The 20,941-nt window shown below is 38.0% G+C and overlaps 1 protein-coding gene across 1 annotated transcript; it reads right to left on the reverse strand.

Annotated features, from left to right (window-relative positions):
- Positions 1-1,748: 1,748 nt before the first annotated feature.
- On the reverse strand, positions 1,749-20,651 carry LOC106653823 (nephrin-like; the record flags this gene model as incomplete). Its single annotated transcript, XM_023459279.1, has 12 exons — positions 1,749-1,959; positions 2,050-2,325; positions 8,663-8,763; positions 8,969-9,238; positions 9,881-10,222; positions 13,063-13,404; positions 13,545-13,838; positions 15,323-15,482; positions 15,928-16,058; positions 17,003-17,147; positions 18,116-18,267; positions 20,448-20,651. Coding segments are annotated over 12 exons (2,498 nt in total), but the record flags the coding sequence as incomplete, so codon positions are not given.
- Between the last annotated feature and the right edge of the window lie 290 nt (positions 20,652-20,941).

Raw genomic sequence — 20,941 nt, forward strand, 5'->3', positions numbered from 1 at the left:
GTAAAAAAAAAGTAAAAAAATATGTACAAACAAACGTGTTAAATCGGAGTACGCGATTAATCATTACGGTGAGGTCGACGATGTTATCCAAATTTGAATGAGTAAATTTTTCTAGAACGTAATAGGCACATACATGAACAATTTTACAAAAGACCAATTTCGGTCACGAATGAAATGCATTATACGCATGCAACTATATAATTTTATTTATCAGATAAGCATAGGCGATTATTTTTGCTTTCAATTATAAACATATGATACACAATGCTATTATTATTTCAATAACAACACTCTCATACGTGATCGTTTTACAGAAATATTAACGCAATCACGATATCTTACGCACATTCTCATTTCAATATATATTTAATTCGTATAAATTCATCTTTTTATTTTTAAGGAAAATATAGAAAATGAAAATATATACGACATTATATCATATTATATGGTACGACGTATATGTATGTAATATATACATTTCTGACAGCTAATATAATATTATATAAATGGCCGATTCTCTGTGAATAATTAAGTGTCAAAAAACTTTTCTCCCTGGTATGGAAAACTTGTTGTTTTCGATGTCATATGTGTCCTCAAATTTTATCAGAATCTTTGAGACTGTTTATCACTTTTTTTCAGAGGCTCAAAATTTGAACATTCCCGAAAATGATAGAAGGTCTTAAAGATTCTAATGAAATTTGGGAACATGAGTGACATCAAAAACGAGTTTTCCGTGGCAAAAAAAAACAAACATTTTTGGTCGCTTAATTTTTCAGAAAATCAGCCATATATATATTTATTTTTATTTATTTATTTATATATAAACACGAGCAATGCAAACAGTATTGCGTCGTATTGAACGATAGACAATAATACTTTGTACAAAAACAACTCCTTGACTATCACGGAATAAGTTTTTTTTACAAAAAAACTTGACTTTATTATCTTCTGTCGCTGTCATGATTATCAATCATATATTATGAACTCTTTATTATCATCAACGACGATTTATCCTAATCGTCACCATTATGATCATCAGTGGACGTTTAGGTCGGCGTTACTATCATATTTAGTAATATCTCGTAGTACTCTATATTATATATCGTCGCCCCAGCGCAGGAAGGTATCTATTTCCAAGCCGTAGCAAGAAGGATACTTACTCGCGCGCAGAGGCAAAAAGGTATCTAACTCGAGCGCAGCGGCAAAAAGGTATCTAATTCGAGCGAGAAGCAAAAAAGTAGCTTATTCAAACGAAGTGGCAAGAAAGTTTTGACGCGCTGAATTTAGGTTGGCAACGGAGCCGTAAATGATAAAATTTTGTTTTGTATTAGAGCAAAAAAGAGAAAAAAACGATTGAGCTAGTGTAATGATTTTCATCCATTTGTAATGCGAGCAAACAAATCAATCTCACCGCGATTTCGACTCAATTTGCCACTTATGGAGAACTTTGTATGTTCTGAGAGGAAAGTAGAAGTTACCGGCTTTACATAAGTTTGAATTAAATGTTGAATATTGAATATTGAAACAAAATTTTATCATTTACGTCTGCGTTGCCAACCTAAATTCAGCGCGTCAAAACTTTCTTGCCACTTCGTTTGAATAAGCTACTTTTTTGCTTCTCGCTCGAATTAGATACCTTTTTGCCGCTGCGCTCGAGTTAGATACCTTTTTGCCTCTGCGCGCGAGTAAGTATCCTTCTTGCTACAGCTTGGAAATAGATACCTTCCTGCGCTGGAGCGACGATATGATCTATCTGTTAATATGTATAATAATTTACATGCTTACAGCCAAGTGATGCTTATTTTTCGTTTGCATATTATTTTAGAGAACAGTGTTGAGTGTCTCGGAAACGATGTGACCCTCGGAATCCTCTGTAAGTCATGTGGTTGTCGTCGACGTCGTCGTACCGTTGGATGGATCATTGCGCCATGACTTGGCTGCCTCGGTGATTGTTGTTATCTATCGAAAGAATGAGTAAAGATCGAGTTAAATTATTTTGCTTTTAAAGAAATATCGTCGATGCAGTTATAAATCTTCTAACAAACAAACCTTATTGTCGCAACCAATAAGAGGCGTCTCAGCGGTCGTTTCGTCAACTGAGGCTGATCTGACGGTCGTTAAGTATGGATGAGGTGGCGGTATGTAAATTGACTTGCCTTGCACCTGGGCGTAAAGCGACGTCTCTCCAATGGACGAGGGCAGCCTGCGCGGCAACGTCGACATGGGCACTAGTTGCGGTCGCTGCATGGGTATAGGCTGATAACAGTTGGGCGGTACGCGGCGATTGATCCTCAGTGTCAGGTCGGCATACTGCATCTTTGAGGCCTGCGTAAAATTTCATTTGGTTTTCAAACTTCATTGAGTTTTTAAATATAATAATTATATGAAATAATATTTTCTTATATCGTTCAGTGAACATCATTATTATTAGGGTTTATTCACCAACATTATCTGACATTAATGAAAATTGTTTATTATACTAAAAAAATAATAATAATTGATGCTGAGCGAAGCAAAGTCGTCTTCCTTTCAGGGCCAGGAATACCCACTCAGTCGGTATTCAGTACCGAATTATTTTGTCCTTATTTTTCTCAATGAATAATCAATCAATTATCTTGAAACTTTGTAATTACGTTCAGAAGATTTATACAATTATGCCTGTTCTCTTGTTTTTATGTAATTTTCAAGATTTTTGAGTAAGTTAAATTTATTGTTGTACAGCAGGCCCTCCGTATTCGCGGTAGTTAGGTTCCTAAAAAACACCGAGAATCCGGAATCCGCGAATAATTGAAAAATAATAATAATACATGTAATAATAAAAATTTCGAATAACAAAAATATTCAATAATTGAAAGTATTTATTTTATTGGCATTTTTCAAAATATTCCGTAATGCGGGATTGTTTTATTTGCCGAACCATGTCTATGTGCAACTCTTTATAAGGATTTAATGCCATCGTTTAAAAAATGTAAACAACAAATACAAAAGTTAACCAAAAAGATGTGTTTGACATCAGGTAAACGCTGCGAATATCGAATTTTGTTTCCGCGGATACGGAGTGAAGGTATCAACAGAAAATTCCGCGAATATAGAATTCGCGTATACTGAATCCGCGAATACGGAGGGCCTGCTGTACTAATTTACTACGGCGGAGAACAGTATAAATACGGGACGAAAATGCATCGCAGTGGACCAGTGTTCTCTAGTCGTTCATAGGGCGAAGCTCTGTCCGGTTCGCGACCCGTTTTATATAAAAGGACTTAGTCTCTGAGAGCTTAAGGGGACTTAGTCTCTGGAAGCCTACTTGGACTTAGTCTTTGGAAGTCTACTTGGACTTCGTCTCTGGAAACCTACTCGGACTTAGTCACTAGCAGTCGTGGACATACCCGCCGGCTCTACTATCGGTAATCGGCAGTTTCACCGAGCAAGTTCAGGGACAAGCATCAAGGCCTAGTCCACTTCGTCAGCGCGAGCTCGGCCGCCCAATATCAGCTTCCGCCGGAGTCGCCTGTCATTCTTATCATCTTCGTAACTGTAGAGCCGTATACCATAGTTCGTAAGGTATTACAGGTAAACCCCGTTATCCGCGGATTCGTTATCCGCGATTCTTCGTATCCGCGGTACCCCTATTTGTGACCCAAATTCAGTATCCGCGGTTTTTTGTTTTCGTATCCGCGGTTTTTTTCTGGAGGTTAAAATTTTGTGCGGTCAAATTTAAAAATTTTTTATTAATTTTTATTTAATTATGTCTCGACTAACACCAAAAATAAACAGTTTCAATCGAAAAAAAGCGCGATAGAAAAGTTCTTAATTTGGTCGAACAGATCAAAATTCTCGACGCGTTGGCATCTGGTGAAAAAGTTGCTACAATCGCAAGAAGATTCAACGTCAACGAGTCTTCGATCAGAACAATCCGCGACAACGAGAAAAAAACTCGAGAGAGTGCAAAATCTTTGGGGAAACATGCAGAACAATGCAAGATAAATCATAAGTAAAATTTTAGCTGTTGCAGAAAAACTCATTGAACGAGCCATAAATCATGATCCAATAATGACTCGTAGCCTTCAATTCAAGCAAGATATAACAAAACCATTGCAGTGTTATGAAAGTTTATACAAAGAGTTGATGCACAGAGCGAAGCAAAAAAGTTTGACTAAATATTTTACTCGAAAATAAATAAATACTTTGATTTTTCATAAAAAAAAAGGTGTTTTACTCTTTCGTACATCGACATTTCAGCTGGACGAGGAACCGAACCCCCCTTTTCCCATTAGAACAAGGCTTCGGTATCCGCGGTTTCGGTATACGTGGTACTTTTTCGGAACCGAACCCCCGCGGATAACGGGGTTTGACTGTATTACATAATAAATAAATAAAAGCTCATGTCACGCAACACGCTGTTGTTCTTTTATTTCCAACCTACCTGCCTGCCTTAAATAAGCCAATAATAGATATACAGTGAAATCTCCCAATAGCGGACACTCTTAATAGCGGACACTTCCAAATAGCGGACGATTTTAAAAGACCCGAATTTTTACTATGCTTTATCGTGTTACATTTATTCCCAATAGCGGAAATTCTCAATAGCGGACGCGGACACCCATTTTTTAGCCATAACGGACATTGTTACTCTTTATTATGACAGATGATTTCAAAAATTTTCACTCATGATATACACTCATAAATTGTTAATGAAATTGTCAATATCAATTCAATGCGTAAATACTTGAAGAGGGGATTTGTATACCTCTACAAATTAGATGAGATTTAAAATTAGAGACGAAACGAGAATGAGAATAACGTATTATTAGTTGAAAGCAAAATTTTGACACGGTTAGAGAGCTCTTAAAAAAGGGGTTGGTAAGACGGTAATCGGTGAAATTTTAAAAGAAAAAGATGATTTGCTCAAGCTGAGACATTTTTTCCTGAAGGCGGGGTGTGCAGAAGGAGTTGAGACGAGCATAAAAATGGATACATTGCTAGAAGATATGTTAAAAAAGAGAAAATGTATCCAAACAAATATCACAGATTTTTTTTAATTAATATTAAATAATATTATTGTTTTATTTTTGATTTTATTGTTTTATATTAAAACAATAAAAATAAATATTGATTTGATCATTTTGATGCAAAAAAAATTGAAAAAAAATTATTAATAATCCCCCCCCCCCCCCCATGCCCTACTGATGTATTTCATTTTTTTTTTTATTATGCTATTTATAATACGAGCGGTTGATGGGTCAGTGGCTAGCGTGCTAGTCTCGGAAACATCACCGCTCAAGGGGTCGTAGGTTCGATTCCTGGTGGGTACAGTTTCGGACTTTTCCGAAAAGGTACTCGGCGGGAACAGTACCTACAGGCTCCGCTGTCTTGGGGCGGGTTTTTCCTATAGGTGTACCTCTAGTGCGAATCCACTGGTACACCGTACACTGGTACAAGGTTTTCTTTGCCCCTCAGGTCCCGTGACCTGGGCGAATGCGAGGCAGTTGTGGGGCCTATAGGCTAACCTTCTGAAGGGGCCGCCTGATTGCCATATCCTCAAAAAAAAAATTTTATAATACTATTTAAGATATTTATTTCATTTATATGATGCAATGCAATTTTGCTCCTTCAACACCCTTTTTCATATTTATAAGACGCCCTCCATATAATTTTAATACCCATTATGCCATTTTAATACTCATGCTCCTTTAATAGCCTTATATTTAATTTATAAGACGCCCTTATGCTATTAAATAATTTTAATTATTTAATACTTATATTTATAATTAATAACATGCCCTGATGCAATTATTCAATGCCATTAAATCACCACATACTCTTTGATCCCATCAAACGCCCCCTATAATCCTCGCCTCTTTATGCGTGTATTGCAAGCGATTCACTTTAATACTCTAACTCCGCCACTGGCATGCCGCACGCCATCAACGCCAAGTCGCGCAGCATAGGATCGTGACACAACCTTACTGCGGCACGAACCCAGCGCTTTGATTGTGCGCGCCAGTCAACTTCGAACCGCCACCAGCAAAACAACAGCAAAAACGCGAAAATGGCCGGTAGTAATGGGAGGTAGTATTGTTCATCAAAGAGGAAATCTACTCCAGCGACGAGGACGACGCGTCACCTGCTCGCCTCGAGCAACAGCCACTGACAACCGCGAGCGAACCGGAAAACCGGGCACCGGTCGCCTTTAAGTGCAAGTGCCCGGACGGGTAGGAAATGCCGGAGCCCGAACCGGCGACCGAAACACGGCCGACCTCGGTAGTCAGGTTCTTCCTATCAGCGATGCGTGGTAGAATACCAAGCATAGATTGGACAGCAATACCCGAAGAAACCGAGATAGCGTTCGGGAATGCATGTTTAGGAATGCTATCCGGATACGGAAAGGAAATAAGGGTGAGGGAGCATGCAAAAGGCACTCTCTTCTGCTCAAAAACCGAAGGCATCTGCGGAGCCTGCTCTGCAAATTTCACCACGGAAAAANAATTTGGCGGGAAAATTTTTTTTTTGAATTTTGGCGGGAAAAAATTTCAAAATTTGGCGGGAAAAAAATTTTCAAAGTTTGGCGGGAAAATTTTTTGGAATTTTGGCGGGAAAAAAGTCAAAATATGAGGAGAATATTCTCAAATTATTTTCTGTTAAAATTTGAAAATTTCTCTGTCAAATTAAAAATCTTCTTTGCCAAGATTACAAAAAAAAATCCCGCCAAAAAAAACTGATTAAATCTCTTCTATTTACATCGCCTAAAATTATTTTTTCAATCAAAACAATATTATTTTTTTCTGCGTATTTTAGGAATACACTCGGCAACAAAATTATCACAAAAAAAAATTTCATCGAAATTTTGTCGATTTTCATATGCTTTCATGTTGGGCTACATTTTTTATCATAATGACACGAAATTTTTTATTGATGTCTTGGAAATTTCGTCTTCTTTAAATCCATATACAGGGTGCGACTAAAAATCGATTATTTAAATGGATACCCCCATTTTTTATTGTAGATTTGAAAAAAGCGGAAAATTTTACGTTGAAACATGTATGTTGTTTTTTTTTCAAGGTCATTCTAAAGGCGTTACAGACGCAAATAAAACACGCATTTAACCTAAAATTGAGTTCGAGTAAGGGTTTTTTTTCTTACTGTATCACCTCCAAAATTACCTAAAAAAACAAAGAAAATACTAGGGGCTTTGCGAGTACTCGAGTTGTTTGAGTACTCGCAATATATTTAAGTTTTAAGTAAATAAATGATGAATTAAAAGTTTCTAGACCCTTCCTTCTGTGAGTACTTATAAGTGTGATGAAGGGTGGTGCTATTAAATTATTTTCTTTTTCCAATTCAATCCGATGCAATTATCACACTTATAAACATGTACACACAAAGAGAGGTGGTCTAGAGACTTTTAATTTATCATTTATTTACTTAAAACTTAAATATATTGCAAACACTCGAAAAAATCGATTACTCGAAAAAATTCGAGTACCCGAAAAAACTCGAGTACTCGAAAAAAATGCGAGTACCCGAAAAGACTCGAGTACTAAAAAAATCGATTACTCGACTCGAACTCGAGGAAAAAACTTGAATTCGACGAGTCGACTTTTTTCGAGTACTCGCACAGCCCTAGAACATACATAGTCGAACGTGAAATTTTTCGCTCTTTTCAAATCTATTATAAAAAATAGGGGTCACCGTGCGAATAATCGATTTTTGGTTCACCGTAGCGTATAGGTTATTTTCAAGGTCAAATTTAAGGTCACTATTAAAAAGAGCGAAAAATTTTACGTTCAAATAGGCCTTCATGTTTTTTTCCGATATCATTTTTGGGGCGCTACAGTTAGAAAAAAAGCCCTTACATAATTTTAGGTTAAATGGGAGTTTCATTTGAGTCGGTAGAGCCTTTGAAATGACCCTGAATTAAAAAACAAAATAGATATTTCAACATAAAATTTTTCCGTTCTTTTCAAATCTGAAATAAAAAATGGAGGTTTCCATTTGAATAATCGATTGTTGGGTCGCTGTAGCTTTAAGGTTATGTTCAAGGTCAAATCCAAGGTCATCGTTGAATTCCACGTGAAAAAATACGTCGGATAAGGGGCTTTTGATTTTTTTCTCCGCATATTTAACCTGCTTTCAGGAGGTTTCCATACTTTTGTGACTAAAGAGATTTGAGCTCGCAGTACACTACAAACTGCCATTTCCCATTTGATTCAATGTTAAATGGCCAAAACTTTGAATTTCATTAATTCCCAAACTTGTATGGAAACCCCAAATTTTTTTTACCAAAAATCTTGTAATTTCATGAACTATCATTGGTGAAAATTTCACTTCGATCTAAAGTTTTTTTCATTTTCGCTACAGCTTCCTTGAATTAGATTTTTTGTAAAGTTATTAGAAAAATGGAATATAATTGTATCGTCACGAATGTCCAGTTTATTGGAATAAACGAACGATATTAATATATTCTCAAATTGAATAAGCTAATTGACCTATTTGAAATTTTGCATACAATATTACGAGATCACAGAATAACTTAAGTAGCATCATTGATAATTATTTTGTACCAAAAATAACTGATTATTTGGCCTATACCTGCCTTATAAAGAAAATTAATATAAAAAATTAGAAAACCTAAAATTATAAAAATTTATTTATATAAACTTACATTGTTCATGATACCAATAGGGTTGAGGCGAGATGACGTTTGTTGATGTGGAAGTACGTATCGTGGTCCTGGACCTTTGCACAGTTCCGCGTATGAATTGTCTGTAACGAACAGAAGAGGAGTGTTCCTCTCAGTAAAATTTACAACCAAGCGCGCATGTTTATTTTTTGTCCCTCCTATTTTTTACACCACAGTTCAAAAGGCTTTTTACGTGAACTTTGCATTTTATAGCTCTACATGGTGGAATAATTTTTTTTCCACCAAGTTTTTATTGTTTTAAAAATATAACTCATAGAAATGATGTACCTGTAGCGTGAGGTATAATATCAGGATCCTTCTCGAAACTATCGTTGCTGTCGCTGTTTAGCGGCAGCGAGGCGGTCTTGTCGTTGGGCGCAGTAAGCGTGGCCATGCCGCCGTCGTCGTGTTGCGAGTCCTTGTCGTCCGAAGGCCGATGTCGATATCTCAGCTTAACCGCCAAAATGATCATGAAAATGACAATAACGAGACCCGCTGCAGCGCCGACAATAACACCGAGAAGAGGCCCCGACAGTGACAAGATGACCGGAGATAAAGCTATCGACAAATAGACTAATTACAATGTTTTGCACTGATTACCTGTTTGCATCAATTAATTTAGATAAGTAGTTTCTACAAAATCATAGTAGGAAAAGCATACACTATTTACAAAGCATTATAAAATAAAGTTATTAAATCATATTTAAAAGCAAAAGCAACTATACTCTGTCTTTCAACACTCATTATAAATAACCCATCAAAGGATCGTTTCATTGATAGAGAAGTTCGAGGTGGAAATGAATGAGACAGGCCTATGAAAAGGTATATTAAACGAAGATATCATCAAACAGCTATAACGCGTCTAAAACTCTTCCACTCTACCTATTCGAGGTAGACGAAATGAATTACATCAAAACATTCACCACTGCAATGTTTTTCACCTTTATTAATTGAAAGCATCGTCACATACAAAGTATTCGCTGACTTTGTAGTTTCGATGATTGCATTCAAATTTTTTTGTGCGTACAATATGACTTTTAAAATTCAAAATTGAATGCTCTTTTTTTACACGCTAATGAATGAATGCTATATATACTTATATCAACCCAATAAAATGAAAAAAATAACACCAAGAGTAACAGAAAGTATAACAGAAAATCGATGCAGCTTTGATGATCGTCATGCAGCTAGCTTCTCTACCTGGAAATATCTGATGTTCAGGATTATTGCCATCAGTCAGCGGTTGCTGGCTGCGCAAAACCGTGGCGTCGCTCGTCGCGTGAGCAGTCATCAGTCGCAGATAGAGCGTCAGTCCGGCATTACCGCGCTCGGCTGGTAAATCTGTGACCTCGAGGACGTTGGGGGTCATGCTAGTGGCCGAGGCCAAAAGTCGCCGGGTCTCGGCGTCAAAGACCTGCAGCACGTACATGGCGCTCTTGGTGTCGACGTAGTCGCTCTCGACGCAGCTCACACGAACAGTGGTCAAGCTCTCCTCGATTATGGTGCAGTTTTCCGGCGACGGTGGACGATGCGATTTTTCACCTGTTTTTTTTTTTTTTTTTTTAATACACGCATGGATATTGTTTTCTCGTCTTTTTTTACATAGTAAAATGATGAATTTGATGAATTGGCTAGACGAATGAATTTTAAAACACAAAGCTTTTGATGCTATAGTAATTGACTCGTTTTAAAATTTGAAAAATGATCTGCCATGTTAATTATTCCAAGTGGTCCATTATTTAAGAGGATTGATTCTTTTGTATGTTCTTAAGCCATAAGAGGGCAAAAGAGGCAAGCTATACAAAGAATATGCTAATTAGAAGTACCGAGAGTCCGTTCGCTTAACGCTATGCACATTGGTTCATTTTCCCTTGCTCCCTGTCTCTCTCTCTCTCTCTCTCTCTCTCTCTCTCTCTCTCTCTCTCTTGCAGAAGGAGCAAGTCCAAGAATTAATTGTACCGAAGCCTCAAACGACCATAATTATGTTCTCCTCCTACTCATAGCATGAATAATAATAAAAAAAATTTTGTTCAGCCAGTCGTCGAAAAGCCAGGATTTTTACAATTAATTCGCCCTTCGTTTATTAAACTCATTTGTGCTGATTTAGAGACAGGATCTTCAATTATAGCAAGAATGTAGATGCATAAGTAATCGCGTATAATCGTAACATTTTCTAACTGATTTCATTTTATATTCAACACAGGATAGAGAATTCGATTAAAAACATTTACATACAACTTTCTCATCGAAACAGAAGCACTGAATACACACAGAGCATATATAGCAAAAAAGAACCACAAAAGGTGCGCGCAAGAGGGAGAAGGTTTGATCAGATTAGTTCATTAAACTTAAGAGATTTTCTTTGCGTTTCTCTTTGCATAAGAGCTTCTTTTTTAGACTCATAGACTGCTGTTTCTGCGCTATTCTAAGAGCCGCTTGGTATAAATTTTATTTTCCAAGCAGGCCAAGAGATTTTGTGGTTTGCATTTTTATTAGGGTTAGACAATCAAGTCAATTGAAATCTTTAACTATACACAGAGAAGCACTGAATATGTAGCGGTGCGAAGGTGAGCGCAGTAACTACGACTTTAATTATCCTTCGAGAGTAAGAGATGCATGAAGCGTTGACGCAGAGAGAGAGAGAGAGAGAGAGAGAGAGAGAGAGAGAGAGAGAGAGAGAGGGGATGGCACAACGCGGGCGCGCACCTTTCATGCAAATGAAGTGATCGAATGCAGAAGATTAGTGTCGGGTATAACCCGATTCAGTGATAAGCCTTCAATATAAAAACTGAATTAATGATATGATCTAATGTTCACGAAATTCCGTTTTCGATTAATGTTTACGTGCACGTACATTGTACATAATATTTATTGGGTGTATCATCGGTTATGTTAATTTTAGTGCGTGCGCAGCGTACTGCAATATTTGGATGTGCAGATGGATTAGTAAATAGTTAGTTTATCCAATGTCAATATGGTGCTCAGAATATATTTACAAAATTTTTAGTGCTCGTATTATTAATTTTTTTTCCTTACGTGCGCGAAACTACCAACAATTCATCATAACGGAAGAATACTAAAAAGCCTAAAGTTAGAATTAAATATTCCATGCTCCACTCGTTTCGTTTGCTATCTCTCTTTTTTTCGTATCATAAAGAAAAACCTCATACTCCCTCGTATTTGCAAACTTCACCAAGAAAGAACGAGCCAATCAATCAGTGCAAATGCGAGAGAGCGCGCGCGACGCCGCAAACAATCTCTTGTCGTAAAAAAAAAGTCGAAAGTGAGAGAGAGAAATAGAGAATGAGAGGAAGAGAGGAAAAAGAATAATCAGCTCGTTCGATTTCATAGTTTTCGTTTGTTTGGTAATACTCAGGAGAGAGAAAGAGAGAGGGAGAGAAAGAGAAAGCTGGATTGATGGGATCCCTTCCTTCCTCTCTCTCTCTCTCTCTCTCTCTCTCTCTCTTTCTTTTTCAAGTATAAGAGAGACACGCGAAAATGCGTTCATCGACTCACTAGCGCAAGAGATGGTCTATATAATGGAGTTCGGAGATTGGAAAAATGCATTGAAGAGGAGCGAGAACAGAGCTTTAGCATCGTCCCTCCCTCCCTGCATCCCCTATATCTCGCCTACCCCCTCAAATTTATCGTTCTCCTTATTACCTGGAAATTTTTTTACCCTGCTCAGCCGCGTGTGTACGCGACTTTTGAAGAATTTTATTTTGTTTGTAGCTGAATTCGAGGCTGAGTAAACATTGCACCAGGTAAAACGGAAAAGCCGATTAAGATATTTTTTTTACTTATTTTATCCGTTTGGTAAAATTTAAACAGCTTTATACCCGTAAAATTTTGTAACAAAAAATGAATAAGTTTATGTTACAAATTCATCTATTTGTATGAAAAAATCTCGTATCAAATACCAAGCCCGGAGCTAAAAAAACATTATTAAATATTTTTTCATGCAATACAGAGTGTTCATTTAAATAAAAAATGAAGAGTTCAATGAAAAATGCGAAAAATGATACGTATTCATCAAAAACAGCTTCAATGTCGTACACTTTTAACAAATTCGATATTCATATTTTTTTCGTCGTTACCGTATATTTCACGAATCGATACAGCGAGTTAATAAAAATTTACTTGCGCGCCCGTACATTCTCAACGCTCAGATACTTGGTAATAAAAAATTCATGGAACTGTAGAACAAGTACGTTTATTTTCAGACATTTCTGCGTCACTTGCGTATCATATATCTGTGCTTTTTCTCTCGCGAGACCACGATCTAGACTTAAGTTCGATTCTCATCCTCTTTTTACGCAGTGTAAAAATTATGTTAATACGATCCCCGTGTCAATAAATAAAAAGACTCTTAGCTCGCTCACCTGTGCGCCGTTCCGGTTGCGTCAGTGTCGTAGTTCTCATAACTACTGGCTCGCTACGTCCCTTGGCGTTGCTTGCGTACAGCGTCAATTGATAAGTTGAGTTCGGATCGAGACCACTTATGCTGAACGCCGGAACTTTGTTCGTGAGATTGTACACCAAATTGGTGAAAGATTTTCCCGGTGCGGCTTGTTGCAACTGATTGGGCGAAATGGCGGACTCCTGCTCGACCAGCAGAGTAAACCTTTGCGACAATCCTCCGTCGAAGCTCTCGATACACTCGACGTGTAGAGCCTCGGACGTTGTGTTTTGTATGCTGCAGTTGTGTGGTGTATCCGGACGACCTACATAAGGTGATTTTAGTGTTTATTATTCTATGTGATTCATGACTTTAAAAGCTGTGGTCGACGATATTTTCGAAACCACAATTTAACAAAGTATTTATTAAGAATCTTTCGAAGTGGGTGTATATGAAAACATTTACCAGCGGGCACAACGAGGAAGACGCAAGGATCAGTCTGTGCGCCCTGTTCGTTGGTTCCGGAGCAGAGCAAAGTGCCGTAATCCAAATCGGTGACGGGCGTGTAGCTGACGGTCGAGCGGCTGGCTTCGCTGGCTATCAGTTTGGCCGGTATGTCGATGGCTTCCATAGTATTGTTGAATCTCCAAGCAAAGATAACGTCGCGCGGATTGGCCTCGAGCTCGCAAGTGATGTGCACCGTCTCGCCGCGGGCGACGCCGAATACCTTGGTCTGGCCCAGGCGACACACCGGTGCGACTGTCGAAGAGCACACGTAAATTCAGCTATATTTTCGTTTCTGCCCAAGGATCGCGGGATAATTCGCGTGTTTGCTCACACTGTACCCAAAAACTATTTCAATGCAATACCCGAGAAATTCACTACAGTTAATTGTTTAAAATTAGATTTAAAGTACAATAATTATGTGTACGCAAAAGAGCTTCGCAGTTCTCGCAGGCGCGCGAGCGTATAAAGTATAGAGAGAGAGAGAGGCAAAGTTTTGTTGCAGCTCTCGCGTCGTACACTCATTATATATAGATACACATGACTTGTACGCGCCAGTTTGCAATGTCTTTTGAATATAAACTAAAGGAAGAGAAAGAGAAGGAGAGATTATTATTTCAAGTTTATAAGCCATTCGCTTTTATTTATGCTGCGAATAGTTCTGTGCTCGCTTGTAACGCTCTAGGCCTACAGTAAAAGGAGAAATAGAGAGGGAAAGAAGACCGCTTCGAATCGAACACTCTTGCTAATTAAATTTTGCATTTAAAATGATTTTGCGCTAATGGAAATTAAATTAACTTTTGCTGCTATTAAAATTTCGAATTTAAAAAAAAAATTCTCTCACAAACTTAATTGGATGAAGGATAAATTGAGCTCGGTGATGGAATCATTTTCAAAAAATGAACTTTTAACAAGAAACGCGTAGTAGTAGTTAGCGAGACTGCATCAGAGAAAGAAGAAAGAAGAAGAGATATTTTGGAAGATTTTCAATCAACTCAAACGTATGATACTTCTGACTTGATTAAAGCTAATAGTCAATTGCCCTTCGTGCATCCGGAAAAAAGTTTGGTGCTTCGATCATACTACACTGCGAGCGTATACCTATATATATATTTATAAATATGATATTATAAGAACGCAGAAGAAAAGCCATATCAAAAAACAAAACAAAAAGAGGGATGAGAGAAGGTAGATCGAAAAAAAGGATATGTGTATATACATATATAAATATATTCTCGTGCATGAAAGCCGCATATCGAAACTACTGATTCTCTTTCTCTTTCTCTTTCTCTTTTGCGAGCGAATGCAACTTTTTCATCCGCATAATGTACTTCGTGCGATGAAACTTTGCTGCTTCTTTTCACGCACAGTTTTCCCAACCAGAAAAAAGATGGATTGAAAAAATGCTTCTTCTACTACTGTTCATATCTACTATATGTCCATGTAACATATATACGAAAAAGAAACAACGATACGTGGAGGGCTGTATCTTGTCACGGACTTGTACTTGGCAAGTCGAATAAAAGCTGCTAAAAAATACCTCATTTTATTCCCGATGATTACTATGATGATTTGTTTTTTCGTTAAACGTAAATTGGACTTTCAGCGTCGCGCGTTTTCAATAATAGAAACAAACGCCGCATACGTTCAAATAATTCACGCGGAAACAAAAAAAGGACGTTAAAAGCACAATGAAAAAAAAAACGAGAGAAACAGAGAAAAAAGAATGGAATACTCACATTTAATGTCGAGATTCAGTTGATTGCTCTCGCCGTCACCTTCCTGATTGCTACCAACGCACGTGTAAACACCGGCTCGGTTTCGCGATACGTTCTGCAGCACCAGGCTCTGATTGCTGACTATCGTGCCGGTGTTCACGTTATGATACAGCGGTTGACCCTACGTTGTTGTTGTTGTTGTTGTTGTTGTTGTTGTTGGGAGAGAGAACAGAAAAAATGCGTTATAAATTGGTATAGCAGATTTTTTTGTTGTTTTTGTTTTTCCATAGGGTATAGACGGCAAAGATTCGAGCAAATACAACGCGGCTTTAAAAAAAGAGAGTATATAGAATTAATGACTGTGTGTACATTTGTCGCAGAGAACACGATGGTCTGCATCGTGTCTATATATATGAATATTAATAACCGTTCGTTAGAGATTCGAGTATATATTTGCGACATTTCTACTTCATTTTTTTTTAGTATACAATGGTAAATGAAAGATATAACGCGAAATTTTTCGTCGATACGCACTGGACCGTGATATCAAATATTGTTCCTTGGTCCCTGGAGGGCGAAAAAAATTTACAACGCATGCATGAAAAAAATAGCAGTAAAAAACTTACGTTATGCTTCCAAGCGACCTTGTAGACCCACGGATTGGACTTGATATTGCATTCAAAGTAAACGTCGAGGCCCTCGCGTATTGCGCTAGCATTGAGGTTGCTACCCAGCTCCAACGTGATTACCGGCGCATCTGCAATAATTGCCCGGGAGTGAACGTTAGTGCGCGCGGAGATATGGAGGGTCTATACGCGTGAATGTATACACATCCACATATGTGTGTATGCCAGAAGTCTATGCACGATATATTGCTCTAAATATGTATATTACAGAGAAACAAGTTTACGTCATGCTGGCGCTGCTATATGTACTGAAATTTCCGAACTTTCTGAACCGTTTAATACTACCGTGCGCACCGGTGGAGTGAGAAACCCAACTTGATTAAGTCTTTGCGTTTTGATGTAGAATCGGCTCTAAACAGCCTATACATACGTGCGAACTGTATACACTGTTTAGATGTTTTAAAAGATAGCTTCGAATAAATGAACTAATCGTATCAGCCAGAGTAGGCAATTTTTACCCGTGCGTACGAAATGTATTATATTTATTAAAATTTCATGCGGTCACGTATACGCGCCAGAAGAAAAAGCGTAGTACTCGATCGAACTTTCAAAGGCCACGACTGGCAGATAAATCATCGAAATATATGTACCTAATTTTACTTTCTGCCGGTCTGAAGAAAAAAAAATGAAAATGTACCGTCATCCAAAATTGATTCCGCCGTAACGAAAGTTTCCTCGAGCAAAAGACGATGTAGCAAATTCGTCAATCGATGAAAACTCACACACGCGCGCGACCGTGCTCGTATAATACACAGAGACATCGACTGTCGGTTGACTTTGTTCGTGGCCGCCTTGTGAATTTGCATGACATTGCACGCGACGGACGGGCGCGCGAAAGAGAGGAGAAGCTTCGGAGCTTAAATATAAATAATTCAACGGATAGGGGGAGGCTGTGCGTTGGACCGACTATATACACATAGTCTGCATGTATATAGGGTACAGGAAGAGAGAAGGGAGCAGCGCAAAGGTGGAAAGGCTCTTCCATATATAGTTAGCGATTCTAGCAAGTACTTACGATGTATGTCAAGTTTCCAGCTGTCCTCCAACTCGGAGTCTGGTATTACGGGTACGCTGCCACGGCAGGATAGTATTTTACCGGCATCTTCAATTGTCGGCACAAAAGTCAGCGTACTCGTCGTTGTGTTGCCGTCGGGGCTTACCTGCGCGAGGAGGGAGAGAGAGCAAAAAAAAAAATTATTTCGTGATTATGAAGCCGTGAAAGAGAGGAGACACTTTGCCAAGTAGTAAGTATCGAGTATGGTCGGACCCGCAATGAATGTCACAGCTGCGTACAGGAGTGGAAAATTTTGCATTCAGGAGTATGACGCTGCCTCTCTCGCGAGATACTCCGGAAATTCGTGCCAGGGGAGACATTAATGCTAGCGATTCGGGGGGCCAGAGTGAAGCTAGAGAAAGAGAGAGAGAGAGAGAGAGAGAGAGAGAGAGAGAGAGGCGAAAATCGAGCGACATAATCTCCGCTACGCGGGGGATCCTATTAGGCGACAAGTTTGCCACGGAACAAGCGATTGTGCCGGACATGGGCAAGTGTCGTCTGCTTTTGCTACCGCTGAGCATTAAACTTTCACTATCGCTATCGCAAAATTTATAGAAATTTCTCTTTCGCGCGTGTAAATGTCAGCAATATGTTGCACTGATTTATCAATTGAATGTCTGTATGGATGCGAGCTGTGTAGGTGATATTTCGAGAATGAAAATCACATTTTCTTCGCGACGCGACTCGCCGAGACTTACAAACGAATTGTACGCGAGGTACATTACAAACCACGTTTTTTTATCTTTTTTTTTTTCGTTTTTGTTCAATAGCCGAGAGCCGTCTATAGAGAAGTCAATATGATTTTTCAAGCTCGGTACACAAGTATATACCTAAAATACAACGGGGATCTTTCTTTTAGAAATCAATAGGAGTTTAGTTCTCTATATTCGCTGCAGCAGCTCTATATGTATAGATATATATTTCGTTACGGGCTGGCAAGGATAATAAAAACGACGGAGCGCGGCGAATGGAAAAATCAGTTTCTGTCGTGAATGGCTGGCGCTCTTTCTCTCTCTGTCTCTCTCTTACTCTCTTGTATACGCAGCAGCGAGACATGGGTAGAAAAATACTCACCGTTTGCCGAGCATTTTTGAGCGCAACGCCTGCTTTAGTCCATTCGATCGTTGGGGTTGGCTTGGCACCGACAACTTCGCATCCTATTCCGTAAGTCATTCCTGCGCTCAATGGCCGATTCTCGCCCTGCAGCCTCGCCCACAGTGGTCTCACTGCAACGGTAGAAAGCAAACGAGCACTGTTTTATATAGCTTCCTTCTATACAGATCGCCATTATTTTATATCTCTCTTTCGCTCGATCTTTTCTGATTTTGTTGGTATTTTAGCTGCTTTTTTCAGCTACGGCAGACGGGCTTGCATACTGCCGGATGAAGACGGCAAAGAGAATATTTTTTTTTGTAAATAAGCGCGACGAAGTTTGTGCAATGACACAGACACAGATGAGAGCGTATATGGAACAGACTAGGAGTTTTTTGGCCGACTCAGCCGATTATGTGCACGAGGGTCGCCAAGAATCGCAAGCGACGTTATTCCCCCTTTGTTTTGACGTTATTTTTCTGTTACACCAACGCGACGAGCGATTGGCTGTTATTTCATTTTGAAAATGTAATTGTTTTAAAGGATCTACGGGAATTCATTTTGAATTTGCTCGTAAAAAATAATATCAACGTTACGCACATGAATAAAGTAGAAGTGAACGAAGCTGCGCTTTTTAAAATACATATTATTGAAACTATATAAAAGTGCCTCGAGAGTGCGTGCGCGCGTATAAATATATTTTGAAATCTTCAAGAACGAAGCGCACTTACTGCTTTATAATTTCAAAGTCAAGTTCTCGAAAACACGAAACGAGCTTAAAATTATATTTTTACATACAACCATGAAAAAAAGCTAAAAATCTCTGTAAAATTGTCGCTGCAAGCAAGAGTAGAGAGGCAGTAAATATACTATATGAGAAAGTCCACATTGAATCCTTAAACTACGGCTTCAAGTCGGGTTCAAAAATTTTCTCTAGGGTTGTGAGTAACGACCATGAGCAATTGTTCTTCCGAGTCCTAGGAACAAGTGTGCGAAGAAGTGATATTCAAATCACGTTCTCAGGGTAAACTAGGGCATTTAATGTGACTCCTCAAAAATATGCTCTTGCTCTTCATTTGATTTCACAATTTAAAAAATCAACTGTTTATTATCTAGTTTGAAAATTTATTTTTAAAGACTTGATAAATCTTATGTAAATCCATGTTTCATCCATAACCAGTTTATTTCTATCGAAAAATTGTTATATCCATACACCATATCCACAGCGTAAGAAAAATAACCTATTTTCATCCTGATTATCGTGTGTATTTGAAACAATTTTTAAATTTTTCGAGAGAACAATGAATATTTCATAAGATACTAGTTTTCCTACACAATATTTTTCACTTATGATTTGATGATGCTAGAATGTAATACAGTGAATGACAGTATTTCAATCAATCCATTTATTGCTTTTGTTTTGATGAATTAGTTGAGTTTATTATGATATACAGTAACAGCAGTAGTTCAAGCTGCATATGTATTTTGTTTTTGTTTTGATGAAGTAGTGGAGTTCCGTAAAGCATACATGATTGTGGTCCGAGATTGTGGTTGTTCAATTTACGCAAATATTGTTTGTGTTTTGACAGAGTGTCTTAAGGAGCATCAACAACGCCTTTGGTGGAAAACTATCAATGTGTTGACAATACTGTGCACTCCGATCACATATCATAAAAATTTTCCTCTTGTGTAGAGTGTAAAAGACTCATCTTCTCAAGCTCTCAACTTTCATCTTTTATTGAATATTTTTAACACACGAAATTCACCACTATATTTTATAGAAAACAAAAAAAAAGGATTTTATACATTTTTCCCCTTTATCTATCGTAAATGATAATGATGTTATCTAGATAAAGGTGGAATATAAATGGAGTATGGATTTGCTATAAATTTATTATATTGAAAAATAACTGTTTGAACTAGATAATAGTTACATTCAAAATGAATTTTTATAATTATTCTTTTAAATGTGCAGTATTTTGAAATGAAATGTCATAAAGGATACCCAGTTGATTTTTTAAATGTGAAAAAGCCAAGCGAAGAGTAAGACCTATTTTTAGTCATCACATCGATACACTTTATGCTTCAATTCGCTATCATAGCCTAAAAAACGTGATTTTTCTGTTCGGTTGAAATTGCATCTAACAAAAATCCTTTTTAGGACTTGAAAAAAAAAAATTCCCCATAGTCGTTGCACACAAGCATTGAGAACATTTTTGAGGACGCGGAAATGTGGATTTACTCATATACATTTATAAAGTCGAGGCATCTGCCTCAAGGCACTCAAAAAATTTTAAATATAAATGCGTATTACGATTCATGTCGAGTGACACGGAGCTGGATATGGGCGCGACCATGTTGTTGTTGGATGCTTGACAGGTGAGCACTGCGTGGAGATGCTTGCGCTCGAGCTTCTTCAGATGCAGCACGTTGCGTACGCGCTTTGTGCCGACTAGCTCGAAGCTTTCGTCTAACAGAGCGTTTTCCTGCCACCAGGTGACTCGTGGCTGTGGCCGACCTGTGTGCAAATTCGAGCATTAAAAAAAATTGTATTACTTTATTCAGAGCAACGTCTACGCGAGTGTGTATTTATAATACACCACGGTAAGTTTATTACTTATTTTTTATAAAAAAAAAAAAAAATTCATGCATCTGCGCGACGTTTACAGAGCCAATAAAGCTTGAAAGGGTGAAATATATTTTATCAGAAATTCTTCGTGCCATTCAAACGATTTAACGAAAATTCCGAACAATTTCCAGATATTTCCTTTTGCGAGGCGTCTCTCCTTTCCTCTCATTCAGATGGCA

This window comes from Trichogramma pretiosum, unplaced genomic scaffold, assembly GCF_000599845.2.
Source record: "Trichogramma pretiosum strain Unisexual culture from Peru unplaced genomic scaffold, Tpre_2.0 scaffold103, whole genome shotgun sequence".
NCBI lineage: Eukaryota > Metazoa > Arthropoda > Insecta > Hymenoptera > Trichogrammatidae > Trichogramma > Trichogramma pretiosum.